Source organism: Danio rerio, chromosome 9, assembly GCF_049306965.1.
Source record: "Danio rerio strain Tuebingen ecotype United States chromosome 9, GRCz12tu, whole genome shotgun sequence".
NCBI classification, from domain to species: Eukaryota; Metazoa; Chordata; class Actinopteri; order Cypriniformes; family Danionidae; genus Danio; species Danio rerio.
The window spans coordinates 23518091-23542864 of NC_133184.1; the positions used below are offsets into that span (position 1 = coordinate 23518091).

The window sequence follows — 24774 nt, forward strand, 5'->3', positions numbered from 1 at the left end:
TAGTCAGACTCACACTGGTGGCAATTCACCTTATTCAGCAAGTTGAACAGCCTTCTGGAGCGTCTGTTCCTTAGTTTCAGTTTCCTAAGGAATATAGACCCCTCATACCTGCTGATGTAGACAGCTTTTTTCGTATAAGCAGGAAAAGAATAAATGTATTAGTTTTGTCTGTTTAAAGGGATAGTTCACCCAAAAACGAAAACCACCTCATTATTTACACATCTTTCACTTTTTTAGAATCTACTTGAGCTTCTTCTGTATAACACAAAAGAAGATATTTTGAAAAATGCTGGTTGTTGGAACCCAGTGACTTCCACAGAGTTTTTTTTTACTACAAAGGTTAATGTGTACCAGCAACCAGCATCCTTCAAAATACTTTCTTTTGTGTACAACAAAAGAAAGAAACTCATATCAGCTTTAAATCACATGACGGAGAGTAAATGATGAGGTCATTTTCACTTTTGGGTTAATTATCCCTATTTAGCATATCCTTATTTAGCATATCTCCATATCCATAATAGCAGACGCTGCTTGTTGCATGACAGCATTTAAACTTTTGACCCCACTATATTTTACAGTTCAGTTTATAATCAGATGAACACAGTTCACATGCACACAGTCTTGATTATATCTGATTTTGTTGACATTTGTGAAATTAGCATAAATCAGGCCGATATGATTGGACAGCTGTTTGATTGGCGTGGTTTGGAGCCGCGCACACCTCTTTCTGGGTTTCGGTATTTCATGGCATTAAGAATGCTTCTCCTCTCGAGCTCTAGCTCACTTGCTGCCTGCTTTCTCTGCATTTGAGGGTTTTTCTTTCGCCTCAGTTCCTCCTCCAGCAGCCATCCTGCCAAACCCCTGTGTCTGCCGTAGACACCTGCAGAGAGCCGCAGACCCTACAGCATCTGACTAACACACTCCAGAGATCTCACACAATCTCTTACACAGCACCTGCTTTAGCACAGCCCAATAACAGACACAGGTAACAAGATAAAGGAAGAGATAAAAGCTGCACTGACCTTTAATATCTGTTTTTGCAACTTCATCAAGTTCTGGGGTAGATTTGGAAATGGACCTGCAGATGAAAAGAGCTTAATGTAAGTTTCTTTACTGCAGGAGCCCCAAACCTGAAAGCATTGCTTTGTTAAGTGCAAATGTTAGTGCAAACAGTCTGATTACCTGTGTGAGTAGGATAATTCAGGGTAAACATTGGTATAGCAAAAGGAGTCCACCTTACTGTGTGGCCAACAGCAGAATCAGCACAGACAAGCAGATGTTCACACGGACATGATTGAACAACATTAATAGAAGACAAATTAGTGTGGTTAATAATGCATGAGTAAGACGCTGGACTGGGGCTGGGTTTTATGACCAAAATCCTAAATCATAGATGCTGTATTTTTATCACAGCTACACAATTCATCATTATATAGTTACTTTTAGCTGAAATCATTTTAGACTACCAGTACTTGTTTTACACTAAATATTATTACCTATTTTTTACTGAGTTCTTCAACAAATAATTACAGCCGTGGTGAGCATGAGAGATTTATTGTGGGAAGAAAATCTTATAGCAATCTCAACTTCACATTGTACTGTATAACACAAAAAACATTGATTACAATTACACATACTGTAGTAAACTGTTGAAGACAAAATTATTAGCTCTCTTTTCACTTTTTATTCTTTTTCAAATATTTTCCAAGTGCTGATTTACAGAAGACTAAGCAATTGTTTAAATAATTTACTTCTTTTGTCTTTGCCGTGATGACACTCTCTATCTATCTATCTATCTATCTATCTATCTATCTATCTATCTATCTATCTATCTATCTATCTATCTATCTATCTATCTATCTATCTATCTATCTATCTATCTATCTATCTATCTATCTATCTATCTATCTATCTGTCTATCTGTCTGTCTGTCTGGCTGGCTGGCTGGCTGGCTGGTTGGCTGGCTGGCTGGCGGTCATGGAGGAGAGGAGAGAATGAGACTGATTCCTGAAAGACCACAGTGACGGATGAGTCTTTGCATCGATCCATTGAACCAGTCTGAACACCCGCAGTTTCTCCACGATGGACGTCCAGTTTTTTCCAGCCACCAGCGTGAAAACTGCAGCTCTACACAGGAAGTTTGAGTAGAGGAGAAATGGTCTTGTCCAACTGACCCTGGTTTCTCTCAAGTTTTTTTTCCCTTCACTTTTGTCAATTGGTGAAGTTTTGTTCCTCGCCACTGTTGCCACTCGATGGATTTGCTCTCCAGTGTTTGGATTTTTAGAAGTGAAAATTAAACCACAATGACCTGAACTAAACAGAATGCTATAATGCCATAGAACTAAAATGCTATAGAAATAAAGATGAATTGGATAGATAGATAGATAGATAGATAGATAGATAGATAGATAGATAGATAGATAGATAGATAGATAGATAGATAGATAGATAGATAGAAAGATAGAATTGCAATTTGCAATTCTTTGCACCCATTTAGCTATTTATTTGTAGACTTTATTGCTTGATCTATGTTCATAATTAGGTTTATAACAAATGAAAAACAAGAAATTAAACAAATAACAAATATAATTTTAAAACATGCTTTACAAATACATACAACCCAGCCCCAAACACAGATAATGGCAGTTTAGTCAGGTTACTTCTGTTATTTAAAGCAGGATTATATTTGTCAAGCATGCATTCAGTTCTATTTCATCATATATCTGACATGCATGCTTGAGAAGATTAGACATTCACATCAGTGTAACACAAATAATGAAACCACAGAAACTCACTCTTGCTCCTGAAATCTCTTCTTCTCCTCCTCTCTTCTGTTCCGCTCTTTCTCCTGAAGGAGGCGCTGTTCCTCTTCCCTCTTCCTCCTCAGTTCCTCCAGACGCTGTTGTTCCTCTCTCCTCCTCCTCTCCTCCTCTAAACGCTGCTTCTCCTCTATTTGTTTCTTCCTTTCCTCTTCTTCTTTCTTCCTCTTCTCCTCCTCAAGACGCTGTTGTTCCTCCTGTTTCCTCCTCTCTTCCTGTAAACGCAGCATCTCTTCCTCTCGTTTTCTCCTCTCTTCCTCTAAACGCTGCATCTCCTCTTGTCTTTTCTTTTTGTCTTCTTCTATTTGGGCCAGTTTGGAGGCATTCTGCTCTTCCCATGAAACAGTAGGTTGTCTGATGGTGGACAGAGAGTGTCTGTTCAGCTCCTGTTTTACAGAAATAATAACAAAATACATTTAGTTTTTGACAGCGCAACTCATAAATACTCACTGGCCACTTTTTTAGATACACCTGTCCAACTGCTTGTTAACACAAATTTCTAATCAGCCAGTCACATGGCAACAACTCAATGCATTTAGGCATGTAGACATGGTCAAGACGATCTGCTGCAGTCCAAACTGTATTAGAATTGGAAAAGTATTAGAATGGAAAAGAAAGCTGATTTAAGCGACTTTGAACGTGGAATGGTTGTTGGTGCTAGGCAGGCTGCACTGAATATTTCAGAAACTGCTGATCTACTGGGATTTTCATGCACAACCATCTCTAGGGTTTACAGAGAATGATCCAAAAAAAAAAAGAAAATATCCAGTGAGCTGCAATTCTGTGGGCGCAAATGCTTTGTTGATGTCAGAGGAGAATGGCCAGACTGGTTTGAGCTGATTAAAGGCAACAATTACTCAATTAACCACTTGTTATAACCGAGGTATGCAGAAGAGCATCTCTGAACGCACAACACTGTGTGCCACTCCTGTCAGCTAAGAACAGGAGACTGAGATTAGAAATCACATAGGTTCACCAAAAACGTTGCCTGGTCTGAAAAGTCTAGATTTCTGCTGCAACATTCAGATTGTAGGATCAGATTTTGGCATCAACAACATGAAAGTATGGATCCATCCTGCCTTGTATCAATGGTTCAGGCTGAGTGGTGGTGTAATGAGTGGGGTATTTTTTCTTAGCAAACTTTGGGCTCCTTAGTATTGTGTCAACGCCACAGTCTACCTGAGTATTGTTGCTGACCATGTCCATTCCTTTATGACCACAGTGTACCCATCTTCTGATGGCTACTTCCAGCAGGATAACGCACCATGTCATAAAGTGTGAATCATCTCAGACTGGTTTCTAGAACATGACAATGAGTTCACTGTACTCAAATGGCCTCCACAGTCACCAGTTCTCAATCCATTAGAGCACCTTTGGGATGTGGTGGAATGGGAGATTTGCATCATGGATGTGCAGCCCGCAGATCTGCAGCAACTGCATGATGCTATCATGTCAACATGGACAAAAATCTCTAAGGAATATTTCCAGTACCTTGTTGAATCTATGTCATGAAGGATTAAAGCAGTTCTGAAGGCAAAAGGTGGTCCAACCCCGGTACTAGTATGCTGTACCTAATAAAGTGACCGGTGAATGTACTTTTAGATACTATTCCAGACAAAATTAATGAATTTAAAACAATTATTTGCATGCCTTGAGATGTTTACAAAAAATTCCACAAGACAAGATATTAGTTATTTTTAATGTACACTTTAAACTGTGATTATTTACTTAAAAAAGTTATTTTATAAAAAGTGTTATTTCAAGTAAAGTTCATTTTATGTTAAAAGTGAATAAAGTCATTGTAACTTCAAACTGTTAAGTTCACTTAACTGTTATAATTATGCACAGTTCATATATTTAATCTGTTTAAGGCGACAAGGTTTAACTATGCGCTTTAAAAGCAATGATTGTACTGACTTTTTAAATAAAGTCAACTAATCAGCTTTTTTTAAATGTAATATCACCACACTTTCAGAAAAATAATATGTGGCATAATTTGACTTTTACCAGAACAGAACCTTTAAGTAGTAAGCGCAATATCGAGTTTCCCCTTAAAATATAAATATTAGTTTGGACTATTTTTACTAAATAGTTTTTTCAACGATTTTTACTATAGTAGTAGACAATCCTTTACTATATGTTATGCTGTTTAGACATCTGCATATGATGAACTGAACTGTCATTTTTGTGTGCAATCATACTCCTATGTACCTCATCATTTTTGAAGTTCTCCTTGTTAAGCTCCTGCTGTGCCTTTTTCCACTCCTCGTCAAGTTTTTCTTGGTCTTTTTTGTACTTCTCCTGCAACATCAAGAGCAAGGGTAAACAAGAGTGAGAAGATGAAATCATTTATTAAGAAAACAATGAATTTGTTTTCAGAGAAACAATTGAAATGAATAACTGCTACAATTATTTATCAACTAAATTTAAAATGCTCAAAACAAACAGCATTTAATTGCAAAAAAAAGTTCTGCATTCAGAAAACCCCACAATAAATGCATGCCTTGCATTAGTGAAACAAAAAATCAGCATGCCTTGCATCAGCAGAAAAACATATCCTCCAAAACTAATGTTGAGGAACTAGAGACAATATTAAACTCACATATTCAATTGCTACTTTATTTATTCTCTCTCACCCAACATGAACATTTAAACTCAATGTAAAAGCAAATGTGATTTTGACCTTCAGCAAACGATCCTGCTCTTTCTGCCACTTCTCCTGTCGCTTGCGCTCTTCTTCTGGGTCCCAGGACCAGCGTGTAGTGGATGCAGTGATGGAGGGCACTGGAACCTATACAAACACACAACTCTTTAAGTTACTTAAGGCAAACATTGGACAGATCAAATATCTTTCACTCAAAAAAAAAAAAAAAAAAAAAAAAACGTTTGCTGTTTGTTCAAACTACTTATTCAAAATAAGCTAAAACAGCACAATTATTGAGTTTTTTTGGTGATAACTTGTTTGTTTTGTTTAATCCACTTAAATTTGTAAACGCTGATAAGTGAACTTAATTAACTTTATTATACAGTGCAACACAGCCTGAAAGCACTGCAATTGTCAAGTTCTCAAATGACACATGGGTTGACCAAAGTAGAGAAATTAGAGTTAATGGCATGGTTGCTTCAGTATCTTTTTTGCATCTTATGTTTGCTTTGTAAACAACATCAGTTAGGCCAAGGGTTGAAAATCTTTGTTACTTATAAAGACATTTTGGCCCTTCTGCTATAAAAATAAAAAATTGCCAGAAGCCACTCAACATATTTGACCTCTAAATGAATAAAGCACACGATGCTGCTTAAACAGATGTAAGAAAGTGTGTAGTATTCTTATGGTAGAGTTTAGTGTAATTTCTAAATTCATTTCAAACACCAAAATGCATATTTAGAATCATCTGATGACAGATAATCCTTTAAAATACAGTAGGATTGTGTATTATTTGATATAATTATAAAATTATTTAATAGTATTATAATATTTATAATATATTAGTGAAATATTTAATGAGTACAGGTCAAAATAGGTATGGTTTTTCATTTTTATAAAAATATATCTGTTATGCTTATATTTTTTGCTCATATTTTGACATTTTATTTAGACAAATGTTATTTGTATTAATGACAGTTTGCTTGCATTTAATTAGCTTTCAATGTACTGTATACAGAACCACAGGTGGGAGTTTAAAACTAGTTGAACTATCTAAATAAAAAACATTGTTTAGAATAAAAGAAAAACATTTTCAGTTGTACTTACATTTAAAATCGGTGTTTCAGATCCACCTGCAAAAACAGCTACAATCAGATACTTTTCAAAAGATAAAATGCAGCCTATATTCAAATGAAATCTTTCATTGTAGCGTGAAGGTAAAACACAACTATCATTCTATCACAATGTCTGATACAATAAAATCCTCTAAAATAAGAAATCAGTACAGATTAAAAAAATAAATGTTCTCTTGGAACCACATGCAATGACTTTGGTAAACAAACACATGCAGAAACGTCAATGAACGACCCAATGAATAATGCAAAACACATCCCAAAGATAAACAGCTTCGGCCAGTCTCCAAATGCAATACCACATGCAGAAGCGCTGACTGTTAGTAAGACCAAACCCCACATCCATGCCCAGCACTTCATGCGCATTTTACATTCACAACACAATACCAACGCACTTCACACTCATTCCTGTTTTCTTTTCCCTGAGCTGTGCCTACAGTCAAGACTGACTTGAGAAAAGGTAGGTATCTGGCATATATTGCACCCTTTCATTTATACCTGTTAGAAAATCCTTTAAATTATAGTAATAGAATAAGCTAACTTTGTAACATTTTTAAAAATCTCGATGATGTAGTTTCTTATATTCATTAAGAGTGCTTTGAATGTTGGTATGGTTTCTGTCATGCTGTCTTTTAGAGGCCTACAAGCATGATATACTTCAATCATATACAGTATCAATAAATTTTAGTGTGTCAATACACCAACAGCAACCAATGTTTTATGCAGGTTGACAATAATTATTGACAATGTGGGAAATACCAATTTAAAGCAATTTATTTCTTTATTTACTCACCCTAATGTCATTTCAAAATGTAGTTTTACTATTACCTTATGCATTCATATTTTTTACAAGATGTTTATTGAACATTTGTGTTTTTATAAAAAAGGTAAATTACCTTTTATTTGTTGAATCATTATTTATTTATTTAGTAATTTTACTTTTCAGTTGCCAAGACAATCTTATAAATTATATATATATATATATATATATATATATATATATATATATATATATATATATATATATATATATATATATATATATATATATATATATATATATATATATATTAGGGATGTAACGGTATCAGAATTTCACGGTACGGTAATACCTCGGTATGAATGTCACGGTACGGTATTTATTGAATCATTTACAGGAAAAAACAAAACTTATGAAAATACTCCAAAAAAGTGCCAAAAGTGTCAATGACATACAAATTAGCCATCTATCTGTAAGCTTTGAAACAGGAACTTCAATTTTAATAACAAAAAATTATTAAACCATGTAAAAAAATAAAGTTTCAATTAAGTATTGTTGAAAACTCATCACATTCAACATTTAATCACACTCTACCCAGATGAGAGCTCTGCTAGTCGGACTTCTCATCAAGCATCTCCCGCTGGATCTAATCTCACTATATTTATTAAACGGGATATTTCATTTATCTTGTTGTCTTTATCTAACGACATATTCCCTGACTTTGGGCATTGGAATCTATTACTTGTTCTCAGGTAACGTGTTTTGGCTGAGCGCAAAGATAAGTTAATGATTAATGTAACCACGTACATTCTGTATATTGACTGATCGCTTGCCTTTATTTCCTATAATGTAAAAACTTATTGTATGTTATACTTTTAAAATGGCCATTATCGATTCTTAAAACTGATATTCAGCAAAAGAGAGGCTGTGTTTCGTATTTTCACTGAAATTGAAAGGAGGCAGTTGTTATCGGCTTCGTTTTGTTATAAATATCCACACAGTGAAGATGAGGCTCATGCAGCACGGCGCCTCAACATTTCTGCTGTCTAAGTTGCTAATATTAAAATGAAAATAGGCAGTTCCTTAAATCATGTTTACATTTTATTGTTGAGAAAGTGAAACAACGAAGCCAGGGTGATGTGAATGAAGTTATAAAGTACACTGTTCCCTTTGAAGATTTACCCGTGTCCTCGGTATAATCTGCTTTTCCATATCAAACTGAGAAGAAGAGACTGCAGCCTTGATCAAACTTGCGAAGTCTGAACTTACACGGAGATAATGCAGGACTGAACTGTGCGTGTAAAGCAGGTCGCACACCAGAAGCGACGCTCGGCGGCGCGCCGCGCAGCGCCACGTATTTTAGAATTCTAATCATAGGTTTCTATCAGGATACACACACCGGCGCCGCAAGTCGGCGGCTGTCGGCGGCGCCCGGCGACGGCTCAGGACGCAGTTCATTTTTCAGCCGCGCCACAGAGCGCCATCTGATTAGTTTCATGTTAAATATCATTCGAATGTGCGCGTACTTTAATCTGTCATGTACGCGCCGTGTCGCGGCGCCGAGCGGCGCTTCTGGTGTGCGACCTGCTTTAGAGTTTTCCAGCTCTTTTCATCCCCGCTTCTAGCAGCACACTCCATTTCCGCATTACTGGATCTGTAGCAACAACAGACCGCAAGGGATGATGGTCAAGCATGGGCTGATGGCAATTGTAGTTTTCGTTACCTTCCGTTCGCTTTATTCGCCTGAGCAAAATTTCTCAGAAGACCTATAGTTTTACCGAGTCATGCGACTTCGGTAATATCGAAAAAAATTAATATTGCGGTATGACGGTATTTACAATACCGTTACATCCCTAATATATATATATATATATATATATATATATATATATATATATATATATATATATATATATATATATATATATATATAGCTAAAATAAATGATTTTAGAAATAATAAAAATGAATAATTTATACCATCTTCAGCCAATGTCATAATTTCTCATTCACAAAACATTATTTATTACACGTATGCATATGTATGTATATGAATATACTGTACATTTTTGTCAGAAAATAGCTGGCTAACAATATTTACATCAAGCAAACATTCAAGAAGTCATTCAGTAAAAATCTTGAGCTGCCCTAACATATCTGATTAATAAAGGAATAATTATTTTGAGTTAAATATGAATCAGCAGATCTGGTTCACCAGTCTGAATAATTTATTCAAGAATCAGCTGGATTTACAAATGATCCTCTGACGTGGCTAAGGCAATTATTAAGCTGAACCCTACAGATGGAAGATCCATTAACTGTCATTACATAGAAAGAGTATGGAAACAGTCTTCAGACATTTTTGGGTGAGTGTTTAGTGGACGTAATAATTTTGGAACAACATAAGGGTGTGTACATGATTATTATTAGATGAATTTGCTACTCTGTACTGTTGTTTTTCACATACTCAGGCTTCTAAAGACAGCATGCCAGAGTTTGAGATGGATGTGAACACTGCACACTCAACCCCCTTTACCACAGAGGTAGACCAGAGAACTGACTGTGAGCCCTGCAGAGCCTGAAGGAAGAGCATAGAGGTTATGACGAGCTTCAGCTACAGACAGGAGAGGAGGAGGATGGCAGGATGAAGACTTAGCGGTTTACCCACAGCCCCCAAAACACAAAGCCTAAACACACCAGCAATGTTACCTTGTTCAAAAAACTCTGATCTCCTTTTTAAGTTTTTCAAAGAAATGGATTCTATATGGGAGATAAAAATGTTAGAAAAGGTCAACTTTTACAAAGGAAAAAAGTTCCAGGTGCCCTGGGGAACTCTTTATCCACACTGCTTTCCAGGAATACAAACTTTAAAGTGTATAAACAGTGTGTGCTGTGTTCGAAAAACCTATATCATCATTTATATATTACCTATATCATTGTTTTACTAAGGTTAATAAGAAAATGCATTCCTGTCAAGCTATTAAACAATCTCTGAGCAAGATTAACACATTTTCACATTTCCTGCACAACATGCATTTAATAAATCAAGGCAAATTACAAACTTTGCAAATGTTTCAAGTCAATTAACAGAGAAAAAGCAACTTACCTTTATTATTCACACTCTCTGAATCCTCACGGAAAGCACCATTAATCCCATTTGAGCCATGATTCTGTGAAATAATAGGTCATTTGTTAGTATAATGAAATTAAAGGGTTCATTTAAAATGTAAAATTCTGTCATTTACTTATGTTCAATCTTATGTTCTATGAACCCATAAGAAATGTGGATCTTCAGAAAATGAAGATTTTTTTTTTAAATCAAATATCAGTGATTTTTGTCCCGGCTGTCCCCTATCAAAAGTTTGTTCACCTAAACCTTCCCACACTTCAAAACACTTGAAAGCAGATGAAAACAAACAAACAAACAAACAAACAAACAAAAAGCTATCATGTCAATATAGATCAAAATCCCTAAGAAATATTTCCAGTACCGTCTTGAATCTATGCCATGAAGGATTCAGGCAGTTCTGAAGGCAAAAGCGTGTCCGACATGGTACTAGTAAGGTGTACTTAATAAAGTAACTGGTGAGTGTACTTTTACATTCATTCTGCTTTTGGAACAGATTGAATTAGGTTAGTATGGTTAAGTTTCTGTTTGTCCACACACATTTTACATATACATTTGGATGTCAGTTCACCTTTCAGTGCACAGTCCTGTCATTTTGAGGATATTCCCAGCAGACACATAACATCAAGTGTATATTAGGTTAGATTTAGGTCATGACATCAGGTGACCAAAATTCAATGTCTAGTCAGTGTCTAAGGACAACGTTATTTCTAAGGACATACTAAAGTCCAATTCCAATGCCAAATTATTTTGATATTTGGTTGATTGTAGGTTGTGTTGGAAAGTGACCAAAATCCAACGTCTAATAGATGTCATAGTGGTAACGTCCACACAACGTCAAGGTGTAACATAATAACACATTGATATTTGGTTGATTTTAGGTTGATTTTAGATTGGACATTGACATAGGCCTGACTTAGGGTTCTGACGTCAACCCCATTTCCTTGCAAATCAAAATCCAGCGTCCCCATAACGTTGGGGTGCGTTGGGGTACAACATCAATATGATGTCATGTTGATGTTCTGTGCCTGCAGGGTTGGTTTTTTAACTTTTTTTTTTCAACTACCAAATAGTTAATGGTGTATTTAAATGCATTTCAGAGATTTTTCTCTTTTGTATGTGCAAAAAAAGTACAAGCCTTGGCTTGAGTCATTGTGTTGCCAGAAACACGAACACGCCAATTATACTCATTATAAAACTAAATAAATCCAAGATTACTTTTATAAGAATAAAATTAATAGATTAAACATTAAAACTAGAATAGAAAAAAAGATTATCAGTATAATTAGTAACCTGCATCTGTTCACTTCATTAACATGATTGCTTTATGGTCAAAGCCCAAACAAATAGCCCCAAAACTCTTTTGTTCCAAACCAGGGAAACATATCAAAAACTTTCTCTGAAAAGAAGTCAATAACAAACAAAACATCTCATGTAACAGTGTTTAATTAAAACTGCAGAACAAACAAATGTTTGGTCATTGTTGCATTCTTATCTAAAAGAGCAGATACCAAACACGTGACGTGTGTATGAGTCATGATTGTACACACACAGAATGACAATTTTGGTCGCTCCTAGATTCAAATGCTTTTGTTGTTTTGTTTTTTCGAAATTTCTTTATGTGCACTGATCAAGACATTCTGTGATCTGTGAATCATAAAGAGATGGAGACTCTTCAAAAGATAAAACTGCTTGATTCATGAGGATTTATTTATTTATTTATTTTTATCTCTTTATGAATGTTTTAAAGCAGTAGAGTTTAGGGTGAACAGACTTTCACTGGAAAAACATAAATCCTTCTGAGGATGAACAAGAGTATTATGGGTTTGGAACATTTGAGCATGTAAATGACGAGAGATTATTTTCATTTTGGCCTGAACAAACACTTTAACATAAATCAGTTTAAAATGGGTTATCATTAGTAAGTGAAATCAACTGTAGTCTGCTCACATAAGCTGGCTGTGAGCTGACGTTGACAGATTTCACAACGGCGTCCTTGGATTGTTGGGATGTGAAGTCCAGGCTGGTGGTGTGATATGGCTCGGAGGGACCTAGAGGATCCAGACTGGTCAGATTGATGGTCTTATGGCTTTTATATGGAAGGGAAGGTAGGTCTCTGCCCCAGTCTGATTGTAGCATGTCAACAAAACCATTCATTTAAAAAACAATTAGCAAACTATGGAAACAGATACGCAACTACTGTACAGACAGACACTAAAAACTGAATGTTTCTAAAAAAAGTGGGGATGAAAGACAGACCACCTTCCCCTGCCACGCAGTCAGAAACAGCTCCACAAACCAGGTTTACCAACAAGCTTACAGATGCCTTCTGATTGTGTGACAAATGAAGTCACAAACCATAACCCTGTTAGTAAACACCGAAAAAATTAACCACTGAAAATATCCACATACAGAACTTGAGAAATAGAAAATGCACGCTACACTCAAAAATGAAGGTACAAAGCTGTCATTAAGGCAGTATCTTTTTATAAGGTACATACTTGTACTTTAAAGGGACAGTTTAAACAAAAAATGAAAATTCTGACATCATTTACTCATCCTCACTTATTCCAAACCTGTTTGAAAAAAGCAAATAAATACTATGGAAGTCAATGGCTGCTTTTTTACAGTATTCTTCAGAATATCTTGTTTTGTGTTCAACAGAAGAAGGAAACTCATAAAACCATTGGAGTGTGAGTAAATGCTGAGAAAATATTCATTTTCGGTGAACTGTACCTTTAAGGTGCAAATATGAAAGCTCTATGTTTTAACATGTACTTTTAACAATCTGAACCCTTTAGGTACAAACATGTACCTCTGGAACTAGTACCACTCCACTGACAGCTTTTAGAAAGACACATACATCTTAAACAATATAAACATACTGTAGACATCAGGCCAGGTAAAGGTATAGGCATTAAAAGAATAGTTCACCCATTAAAAAAAACATTTAGAACAGAACCGCAAGCAGTTAACAGTAATAAAAAACATACTCCAGAGATCTTTGTTTTAGAAAAAATATTTTCTTTTAAAATGACAAATGAATTGAATGTGACTGGAGATGTTATTTCAGCGGGGGAACTTGTTCAATTACTCAGAAGTTCAGTTGTTGGGTACTTACTGTTCTTTCCCTGTCTGCGGATGTCCATAAGTAGACTGCCCTGCTGCAGGGCCTCCTCCATACTGTTCTTCCACTCACTGTAGCTCATGTCTGCCACCCTGTGTCCATTCACTGTTAGGATCTCATCTCCAGCCTGCACTTGACCAAACTCTGCTGGGCTGCCTACACACACACACACACACACACACACACACACACACACACACACACACACACACACACACACACGGTCAGACATTTAATCATTCATTTATTCATTCATTCATTTTCATTTGGTTTAGTCCCTTTATTCATCAGGGGTCAGCACAGCGGAATCAATCGCCAAATTAGTTAGCATATGTTTTAAACAGCGGATGCCCTTCCAGCTGCAACCCCCGTGCTGGGAAATGGTCAGACATGTAGATAATATTTACAATACTGAAAATAAAATATGTACAGTATGTCCTACATTCTGTGTCAGCAACACACATGAGCAGCAGACGCTCTCTGAAGCTGCAGGTAAAACCTGTACTTTCTGCTTCACTGATTCACTGACCTGTACATGAGAAAACTTAACTCGCTCAATTTTCTTCGACTTATTCCCTAATTTATCAGGGGTCGCCGTAGTGGAATGAACCACCAATTACTCTGGTTTTTGTTTTACACTGCGGATGCCTTTCCAGCCTCAACGCCACTCACAGTGCTGGGAAACACCCATGCTTTCTCCCATTCATATCTTCATCTCTGAGATATGCAGTCTCAGCTTGCATCAACAAGGCTGCATCCCAAGAAAGCATCCCCTCCTGATCCAGCCAGGACTTGAACCAACAGCATTCTTGGTGTGAAGAAACTGCGCTAACCACTTAGTCACCATGCTGACATGAGAACAACTTTGACATTTAAAAAATTATTCCATAACAGTATCATTTACCCGGAGCAACAGATTTGACACGGACACCTGTGGAGTCCCAGTCATGCTGGAAGCCGAAGTCTCGACTGCTGTTGGGCTTCTGGTTCAGGCTGATCCTCATCTCATTGTAGCCCACCTGAAAAAAGCAAACAGTTCAGATCTATTTAGAAAATAAAACACTTGTTTACTATAAATGATTTCTTTGAGATTTTTTTTTGAAAGTGTGTCAATTATAATTTGTTACAATGAAAAATAAATTGAATTTATCACCACCTCTACTACTACTATTACTACTACTACTACTACTACTACTAATGATAATACTAATACTACTACAACTACTATTAATTCTAAAACTAATGATAATATTACTACTACTACTACTACAACTACTACTAATGCTAATGATAATATTAATACTACTACTACAACGACAACAACAACTAGTGATAATATTAATACTACTACTGCTACAACTACAACAACAACAACTACTACTAATACAACTAATAATATTACTACTACTACTACTACTACTAATTACTAATTACTACTACTACTACTACTACTACTAATAATAATAATATAATTTCCCAGAGATGGGTTGCGGCTGGAAGGGCATCCGCTGCATAAAAATATGCTTGATAAGTTGGTGGTTCATTCCGCTGTGGCGACCCCAGATAATTAAAGGGACTAAGCCGACAAGAAAATGAATGAATGAATACTACTACAACAACTACTACTACTACTAATATTAACATTAATACTACTACTACAATTACTACAACAGCAACAAAATCAACTACTACTACTACTAATAATAATAACAGTCATTTTAATACTACTACAACACCTACATCTACAACTACAACTACTACTAGTAATACTAATACTAATATTATTACTACTATTACTACAATTACTACTAAAACTACTACTACTACTATTACGAAAACCAATAATAATAATAAAATTAATATTAAAAGAACTACTACTAATAATAATATTAATACTACAACTACTACTTCTGCTACTACTTCTAATAATAATAATAATCAATATAAATATATCAATTTGTATGCTAGCACATACCTTACATTTTAGGCAGTTTTTTCATTCACTTCTAAATCTAAAATCATCTACTCCAATTCAATGTTGGAATATAATACTCTATCACAAATTTGTTGAAATTTTTAATAACCAAGACATCACTTGAAGATTAAGTAAAGTGTAAGGAATAAAGGCTATCTATAGCCTATATCTATTTCAAAATATATTTAAAGAAATCTTCTTCTCTAGAATATATTTCTTCAGTAAATGAATGCTTCTTGTGATTATTAGATGGGAGATCCATAATATAATATCTACTCACTCATTTACTCACAATGATTTGTTAAAAATAAAAGATATATCAGTTCTGCATATACAGTGGTTAAAATCTTTATGGATTTTGGTTTTAGATAATTGAATAAAATTGAGTTGTGGAGATCCTCTGACCTCATTGGGAGGGTTGAGTGGGGATGTAGATTTGGGCAAGGGGGATACCCTGTTGACCGGAGGGACAGGAGATTGGGTTCTCTCCACTTCCTCTTCTTCGCTGCTGTGATCAGGGGTTTGCTGGGACTTGTCTTCATCTGTCATGTACTGAGCATAGCGGTTTTGAACTGCCGTTTTCTTAAGGCTGTTGCTCTCTCCATTTGTGCGTTTAACAGAGTCATCCATCTAAAAAGTTTAATGAAGCCATATAAGTTTTTTGACCTTTTCAGTGCTTGAGATATATTGATTACTTGCAGTTACACTAAATAAAGCAGAACTGGTCTGATCTTTAAATACTAAACAGCTAAAACAGAAAAATGGCATGCAATAGTAACTGTCAACTTTTCCCAGCAGCCTTGGTTCTGAATGTTTTTTTCCATTAATTTTCCATTAATGCTCAAAAGAATCATTTAACATATTATATATAAATGTTGTCTTTTGTTTGCATGTAATAATATTAGAAACATAAATATGCGATTTTCACGCCCAGAACCAAACTGTTGCACTCTGTAGGACTTTTGAAGGGGTTGTACCTAGAATCAGAAAATCTTGTTATTAGCGATATCAGTGGCGGTTAACTGAACTGCAGCCAACAACATATCACTTCTGTTCACTTTCCCACATGCAACATGCAAGACACTGAAACTAGAAATACCTTTTTCAGTTGTAACCTGACACCCTCAAATCTGCATTAAGCTGAATATGCATCTATGTGTTGTGCAATTTCACTCTTCGCAAAATTACAAATAATTATAAAAGAAATGCAAAAAAATAATAAGAAAACTAAATTTGAATGGTTAAGAAAATTTGACAAATCAAAGCCTGTTTTTTTGCTTTTTCTGAAAAAAATGTCCTTTACATAAAAATATTTGTGTATTTATGTGTATAAGGCTATTATAGACATCAGACAATGTAGGCAATCAAAGAGGGATTTGTTCTATTACAAGCTGTTCACAAATTGGTGCAAAAAATACTTATAACCCCTTTAATCTAATCGCAATTAGATCTGTACTTCATTGAAAATTGATCACACTGCACTGGCAGGTAACAGACAGTTCTTATAGAGCATTACTCTGAAGAAAGCCATCTGAACAGGTCATGATGTTTGAGAGCAAACAGAGCCACTCACCGTGAACGCTCTGGGAAGGGAGGCAATTCTGTTGGACTGTGTGCCGAATGGCCTGGGCATGACTACAGAGGTGAGTCTTGCACTATCTGATCTCTGGTAGATCTTCGGGAGGGAGGCAGAAACCTGATCCAGCCCAGACGGCTTTGTATCCATTGAATTGGGCTTATACAATGAGCTAATGGCGTCACTGGAGCTTTCAGCTGGCTTAGTGTTGCTTATAAACTCCGAGATGTTGGGTTTAGTGCTGCTGGTGGGCTTGGTGGCACTGGCTGGCTTAATCAGGCTAGTGCTGCTGTTGGAAAAAGCAGGAACGGGATCGTCCAGAAGACTTTGGGTCGTTGTTTGGCTCATCTGATTGCTATTATTAATTTTATCTGGGATATCAGGACTGGCACGAGCAGGTTTGGTGGATAAATCTGTCTGATCTGATGCCAGGGTTCCAGCCACAGGTTCCTTTTCTCTGAGTGACGGTATGGAGGGTACAAAGGGTTTGTCTGTGGCTGTGTAAGGAGTGTCAATGGTGTAGCTACGTGGGGGCAGAGTTCTGCTTCGGGGAACAGGATCTTCAAAGACATCATCAACGATGGAGTTAAAGCTGTCCCTTAAGTTGCTTTGCCCTCTGCTCTCTCTGAAAAGGGGAAGGAGCGAGGGAGGGAGGCAAGACAAGAACTGCGATTAGATTACACTTTTACACCGAGCAGATGAAAGTAGAACAGACTACACTTTCGGCAGAGAGCAGAATGACACAAACACTGACCGCAAGCATTTAGATAATAGTGAATCACAACTCAAATCTGAAATTAAACAGCAACATTTTTGAATCAATACTGTATGTAATTAAAATAAAAATAAATAGTAGATGTCACCTAAAAATAAATATAAAATACAATAAAATGAAAGCTAAAATTAAAAACTAAATTACAAAAATGTATATAAAAAACTGAGAAACAAAATACAATTAAAATGTCAGCTTCAGCCTAATTTGAAGGAATGAAAGCTCACCTCTCATCCTGCATCTCCTTGAAGGTTTTTGATTTCCTGGTGCCAACTGAAGTGATCTGCTCGATCTGCTCTCGCTCCTCTTTCTTCTTGACAATGTCAGAATTGACACTCCTGCGCTTACTCTTCCACCTTGAAAGATCCTGCAAGTTTGAGAGAAAGACGCTCAGCCTCCATAACTAACTGGAGCACAGGTGCTTATTCATTAGCAGTAACAGTAGGAGGGACAGTGCAGGGAAGGGTAGAGAGACATGGGGACAGATTGAAGAGTGAGGGAGGACTAGATTTTGCCAGTGTCCTATTTTGCCTCTTTGGCTCCACCCAACTCCTTTCCCCATGTGTATCAGGGGTCCGTATACGACCTACATTTTGTACTGAAGCTCACGCCAACTACTGTACATTCACACCAGAGAGCATTACTGAACTGTTCAAAACTACTTCTCAATGAATAGTGTGGGAGGATTCACAGGCAAATACCTTATAATAAGGAAATGTTACTTCTATTAAATCACAGGTCAAACAGCTGCATTCATAAACATTAATGATAACAAAATCTTGTGATCTGACACTCACATCTTGCCACTTATCCTCACTCTCCTTCAAACGGTTACGCATCTTCTGCAGCTCCTCAAGACGCAACTCCATCGTAGAGTTGCTCATCTCACTTTCTGTAATGTCGCTCACTGATTTGCTCCTATAGATAGGTTTAAAAGATAGTTATTAGAAGTCAGATTAATTCTTAATGGTAGACAGGGGTGTCAAACCCATTTTAGGTTGAGGGCCAGATTGGACAAAATTTCCCCATTTATTTTGTTAAAGCTTTGTTTGCTCTCAATTACATTATCATTAACAATAGCTACTGTATAATTTACTGGGAAACAAGAAAACTTTTCAAACATTAGATAGTTAAGTGTATATAGGGCATAAGAACAGTGTAAAAGTGTGTGTTGATTAGTGAGACACTGCTGCCATTATAAATAAATCACTGAACCACTCACTCAATAGAATTAGGAATTAAGAATATTTCAAGAATTATTCAGAATAAAAAATACTGTTGGACTGAGAGAGATCTCCTCTGACTTTGCTTGGAACCATCTTTAATGGTAAAACTGCAAAAACAGAAAGTGTTGTGTTTAAAATCTACAGTGCTCAGCATAAATATGTACAGAGAACAAGCAAACTCCACACAGAAATGCCAACTGACCCAGCCGAGGCTCGAACCAGCGACCTTCTTGCTGTGAGGCAAACGTGGTACCCATTTGGCCACCACGTCACCCCCAATATATATTTCCCAGAGATGGGTTGCAGCTGGAAGGGCATCCGCTGCGCAAAAATGTGCACGATAAGTTGGCGGTTCATTCCGCTGTGGCGACCCCGGATTAATAAAGGGACTAAGCCGACAAAAAAAATGAAATATTTATATATTGTGGGCGACGCAGTGGCGCAGTAGATAGCATATATTAAAATATATTACATATATTCACTGACAAAAGGAAAAAAAAACTAATTTTTAATATGGGGTGAACTTATTTATGCAAAGAACTACCTTCTAATATTAATTTATTTTTTGTTCATTTAACTATAAAGTCAGTTATGCTGTTGAAATGAGAGAAACTGCACTCTTGCTAATGTGACATTTAACTTAATCAAATAAATATACAAAACCACCGACATTTTTTTCTCAATATCTTTAATATAGAGTCATTCTAACTGCTTTTGTGGGCTTCATTTAGTCATTATAGTTGACACCTCTGCTTTAAAGGAAAAAGGCATGCGGGAAGATGGAAAAATATTTAATGCATTTAAGCCATTTAGGTTTTTAGTTAAAGTCTTAAGCCCAAAGTAAACTTTGTTTGTAATGTGTGCACTTATATATAAAGTGTGCATGATGGTAATCACATTATCAGAACTGTAGGGGCAGCTCACACATTTCTTCCAACCTAAATCAGTTTTTAATTGGAAACAATTCATTAATTGGAACAAAAATAGTGTAAATGAATGGGAAGGCACAAGGCAATCCAAAAAAAAAAAAAAAATGTGGAAGATAGCGAAAACAATAGGTGGCAATTGTGATGAGAGATTGTGTGATTTGCAATTAAAAACCTCATAACTTTAGTTTAAATCAATACAAAAAAGTTTTATTGCTCTAACATCTAAATTATCATGTTGTTGTTTGACACATTCAAAACCTTACTAAAAATAAATAAATAATAATGATAATAAAAGTATTTATTGTTTTATAATAAATTATGTATTGTTTGTTTATTTAAAAAACAATAACCATACATAAACAACCAGTATTTTAAATGAATTATAATAATAATTATGAATGAATTATGAATGAATTTCCAAATAGTTATCATCATATAGTTAAAGTCAGAATTATTCGCACCCTTTGAATTTGTTTTTCTTGTTAAAATATTTTCAAAATGATGTTTAACAGAGCAAGGAAATTTTCACAGTATGTCTGATAAATAAATTTTTGTTTTATTTTGGCTAGAATAAAATCAGTTAAATTTTTTAAGAACCATTTTAAGGTCAATTATATTAGCTCCTTTAAGCTATATATTTTTTCAGATTGTCTACGGAACAAACCATCCTTATACAATAACTTGACTAATTACTCTAACTTGCCTAGTTAACCTATTTAACCTAAACAACATTAAGCTGTTTAAATGTCAAAATTTACTGTCATCATGGCAAAGATAAAAGAAATCTGTTATTAGAAATGAGTTATTAAAACTATTATGTTTAGAAACATGTTGCAAAAATCTTCTCTTCGTTAAACAGAAATTGGGGAAACAAAATCAACAGGGGGATGAATAATTCTGACTTTAACTGTAAATTATTTATAATTCAATCATAATTATATACAGTATACACACATTGTTTTGGTCACGTTTTTATCCTTTTTGACCAACATTCTTAAGTTAACTGTGAGAGTCTGTGTGCTACTGTTTGCATTAAAAACAAATATACTTTGGGCTTTGCAGGTCAACCAAGCAATCATAAATAACAGACAATAATACAAAAGACAAAAATACAAAAAACAAACAGTGTTAGTAAAAGCAGGCATGTGCTGAATATTCTTCACAGTTAGTTGGAATAATAGACAACCACATATGCTGTGTGGCAACTCATTGGGTTAATATTTCATGAGTGTCCTGTTCAATCACTGCCACTCATGTGATACATGTTCATTACAGAATTACCTGTGTGCCTCATCCTCTGGATCTTTCCAGAATGACACGTTTAAACAGATTTTGATTAAATTAAGTATTATCCGTGTCTACAATGTTTCTGCAGTGAAGAACATTGGACAGGAGCCCAATGGGGATTAAAGCATTGTGAGTACGTTGTAAGTGTCAGTGCTTCATATAGTAGAGGAAAGCAGGGGAAACAAAGGCCTACGCAGCAAGCGTGACCGAACACACACACACCATTCCTGTACAAGACCAGAACTCACCCTTCACTATCAGAGTTTTTCTGGAAAAGTCTGGAGAGTAAAAGAGAACCACAACAACAACATTGTCATATCTGGTGTGATGATTGACTTTCTGATGAACTAATACACTACTATATATAATTTTAGATAATATGGTTTTAATTGCAATGTATTAATGTGACTGCAAAGCTGAATTTCGGATATTATTACTCCAGTCCTTCAGAAATAAATCTAATATGCTGAACTGGCACATAAGAAACATTTTAATACATTTTCAAAAATATTTAATATTGAACAGAAAGTCCAAAAGAACAATACTTCTTTAAAATGCTAATCTTTTGAAACATAAATGTGTTTACTGTTGCATTTGATCAATTAAACACATTCATGCTGTATAAATGCATTCATTAATTTGTTTCTTTAAATCTCAAGCTTGTTGAATGGTATTGCATGTCATTAGCTTAGCCACACTGCACCAGCTACGATCAAGTGCATAATGATTATTTATTATACAGTCATGCTTCAACATTCAGTTAATTCCCAGATCACAGTCCTGGCAGTCTGACATAAAATGTGCAAACCTTAACATTAACTGTCAGCTGTAACTCTTAACAGTTTAAGGTGGAATGACATCATTGGAAACTTGTTGAATTCCCCACCAAACCCACTGTGGTTGCTCTTTTTAATGGTCCAGCATTACATGGACTCTGATCAGTTGAAAAGCTGTACTTGAGGTTCAAGTGTTAGGTGTGTTACCATGGCCACGTAAGTGTAAGTTCCAGCTTTCACAGGATCACAAGGGTGTGGGGAATTTGAAGCTTGAGCTCATTGTAAGCTGCCTTGTAAAAAGTGAATGTGTCAGACTGGATTATTTATATACATTGCTCAGGTTTTACTATTCCACCATTTCTTAGCTGGATACACTCACTCCTAAGCAGGTCTGGTAGGAGACTTTTACTTAAATAAAAGCTAAACCAGTGGAGTCTGTACTGCACAATAGTGCATTCATCGCTAAAACCAAATCTCAATTTTTATTAAAAACAAATAAATAGCTGGGTAAACAGCTGCCTGCACCGTAAAACCCATGAAAGTAAGGTAACTCAAGTTCAAAAACTAATACTAATGAGTACTGTGAACTTAATTGATTTGAGTAAACAAAGCAATTTGAGCACAAAAAAACCCAATAGATGAAGAGAACTTTAACCAACTGTAAAAACCAATGTTAAAGCAACTTAAACCGTTTGAAGAAACTGATTGCAACAAACCATTAGAATTAAAAAACTAATCTATGAGTACTGTGAACTTACTCCATTTAAGTTGGAGTAATGAGGTATTAAATTACCTAATTACCTTCAAGATTAATTTCAAAACTCATTTCAAAAGAGTGGAAACAACTTTCAGTAAATTTTTTAGTTAACTACACTCATTTGATAAAGTTGACTGTTGGGCTTTACAGTGTGTAAATCTGATATTTACAGTTTGATATATGATTATTTAAATATATTTTAAAAACATATGATTACAAATATTAGTTTAAAAGAGTAATGGATTGCTTTTATTTTATTTTAAGCTGCTCATACTGGAAACACATTCTTTTAGTTAAAACACACTTGATACTGGAAAAAACTCATGTTTATGTTTAGACAGCAAAATGCACTTATAAACTGAAAGGATTTACCTTAGGGTTTTGTAAAGTGTAAAAAATGACCTTGTTCTCAAGGGGGAAATGACACATAGCATTGTACTATGTAAGCCAGGGGTGCGTTTCCTAAAACAATCGTTAGCCAACTAAGGTTGCAAGTTCTGTCATTACAAACATAGTTAGTTGATTTGGCATAGTTCCTGGCTGTGTTCTATTCCCAGTTACCCCCGATGCCCCATTCATTTAGAACATTCTAACATTTAATCTTGGAATGAATTAAAAAAAAAAAAAAAACATTTAGGTCGTCATTCTAAGGTGTAATTTGGTTTCAAAATATTTTTGCAGTTCATTTTACAGTTTTTAACAGTACAATCTTCATATTGACAGTTGCACTCTCTATGTAGTGCACTTTGAAATCATTTATGCCATTTTAAACGTAGAATTTTTTTATTTTTTAGTCAATAGCTTACTGTAAATTAGGCCTACAACCATTAACAATTTCTCGTATTTATATTTGAGATCAGAATATGTGTTAGCTAAATGATTTTATATGAAATATTCTCAATAATATGTGTAAAGGAAACACAGGCCCTATATGTTCCATTTACATATATTTCAATTAATATGGAAAACGGCTGCATGTTTTTACCAAAACTAATATTGGATTTTTTTTTAAATGTGTGTGCGTCTAAAACAATAAAATTTGCACAAAATATATATATTTTTTCTAAAGAAGTTGTTCCTCCAGCCCGGTTAGAGCTTTATCGTGGACGTTTTACATTATAACTAACATGGTTTAAACAATGGATCTGCGACAGGGAATCTACGGTTTCGGGAAACACTCGTCACTATGTCGTTCTTTTCCAAATGATGCATCGTACTATGATAGTTTAGCGTATAGTTCAGAGTTTAACTATCGTAGTACTATCGTAGTACGATGCCGTTGTCAATGTCATAGCATGTCGTTGTTTGGGAAACGCACCCCCAGAGTAGAGGTCTGCATAAATTTCCGAATAAAGTGCGGGAGTGGTCGTTAACAGGTTTAATTTGGAACGGCATCGGGCCGTCTAGCAATATCGCTGCCGACTCCCGAGCGAGCGAGCACGCGTATGTAACGTTATGTGTGTGACTGAAACAGCACGAATGAGAGGTGTGTGTGTGTTTGTGTGTGTGTGTGTGCACGCGAATGAGAGAGAGAGAGCTTTGTCTGTGTGTGTGTGCTTGGTGCTTGTGTGTGTTTATACAGACAGCTTGTTATAGGCTGTCTGGACTCTGTATAGCTGGGTGGATTTCGATTTTGTTCTCCCCCTGCTCTTTAGCGGGATCGGGCGTGGCGGTAGAAAACGGGGTGGGTTGGGCACCGGGACAACAAATGCTGAAAATAAGCAGGAGCGGTCGGGTTCGGGCTAAAACCTGGCAGGAGACAGCAGGAGCGGGATTCAAAATTTAGTCCCGCGCAGATCTCTACCCCAGAGTAGTATTGGTAATGTCAGATTGTGAAGAAACACAATGTCTCATGCACAGTATTGTT

General features: G+C 35.7%; 1 protein-coding gene across 50 annotated transcripts in view; it reads right to left on the reverse strand.

The window, feature by feature from the left end:
- The window catches only part of lmo7a (LIM domain 7a), a 76500-nt gene that overhangs the window by 8033 nt on the left and 43693 nt on the right, over nucleotides 1-24774 (reverse strand). For 3 of the 50 annotated variants that reach the window (XM_073911907.1, XM_073911886.1, XM_073911910.1), the window contains 15 exons: nucleotides 21623-21652; nucleotides 18730-18850; nucleotides 18160-18299; nucleotides 17158-17785; nucleotides 15990-16214; nucleotides 14514-14628; nucleotides 13604-13765; nucleotides 12433-12533; nucleotides 10462-10525; nucleotides 10065-10115; nucleotides 6571-6596; nucleotides 5503-5610; nucleotides 5031-5120; nucleotides 2796-3205; nucleotides 1023-1078 (listed from right to left, as the gene is read on the reverse strand). In XM_073911907.1, coding sequence (XP_073768008.1) covers nucleotides 1023-1078; nucleotides 2796-3205; nucleotides 5031-5120; nucleotides 5503-5610; nucleotides 6571-6596; nucleotides 10065-10115; nucleotides 10462-10525; nucleotides 12433-12533; nucleotides 13604-13765; nucleotides 14514-14628; nucleotides 15990-16214; nucleotides 17158-17785; nucleotides 18160-18299; nucleotides 18730-18850; nucleotides 21623-21652 — 2327 coding nt within the window. Of the gene's footprint in view, nucleotides 1-721; nucleotides 881-1022; nucleotides 1079-1182; nucleotides 1240-2795; nucleotides 3206-5030; nucleotides 5121-5502; nucleotides 5611-6570; nucleotides 6597-9891; nucleotides 9934-10064; nucleotides 10116-10461; nucleotides 10526-12432; nucleotides 12609-13603; nucleotides 13766-14513; nucleotides 14629-15989; nucleotides 16215-17157; nucleotides 17786-18159; nucleotides 18300-18729; nucleotides 18851-21622; nucleotides 21653-24774 lie in introns of all 50 variants that reach the window. The other 47 variants (XM_073911892.1, XM_073911865.1, XM_073911889.1 and 44 more) reach the window with 31 other exon arrangements.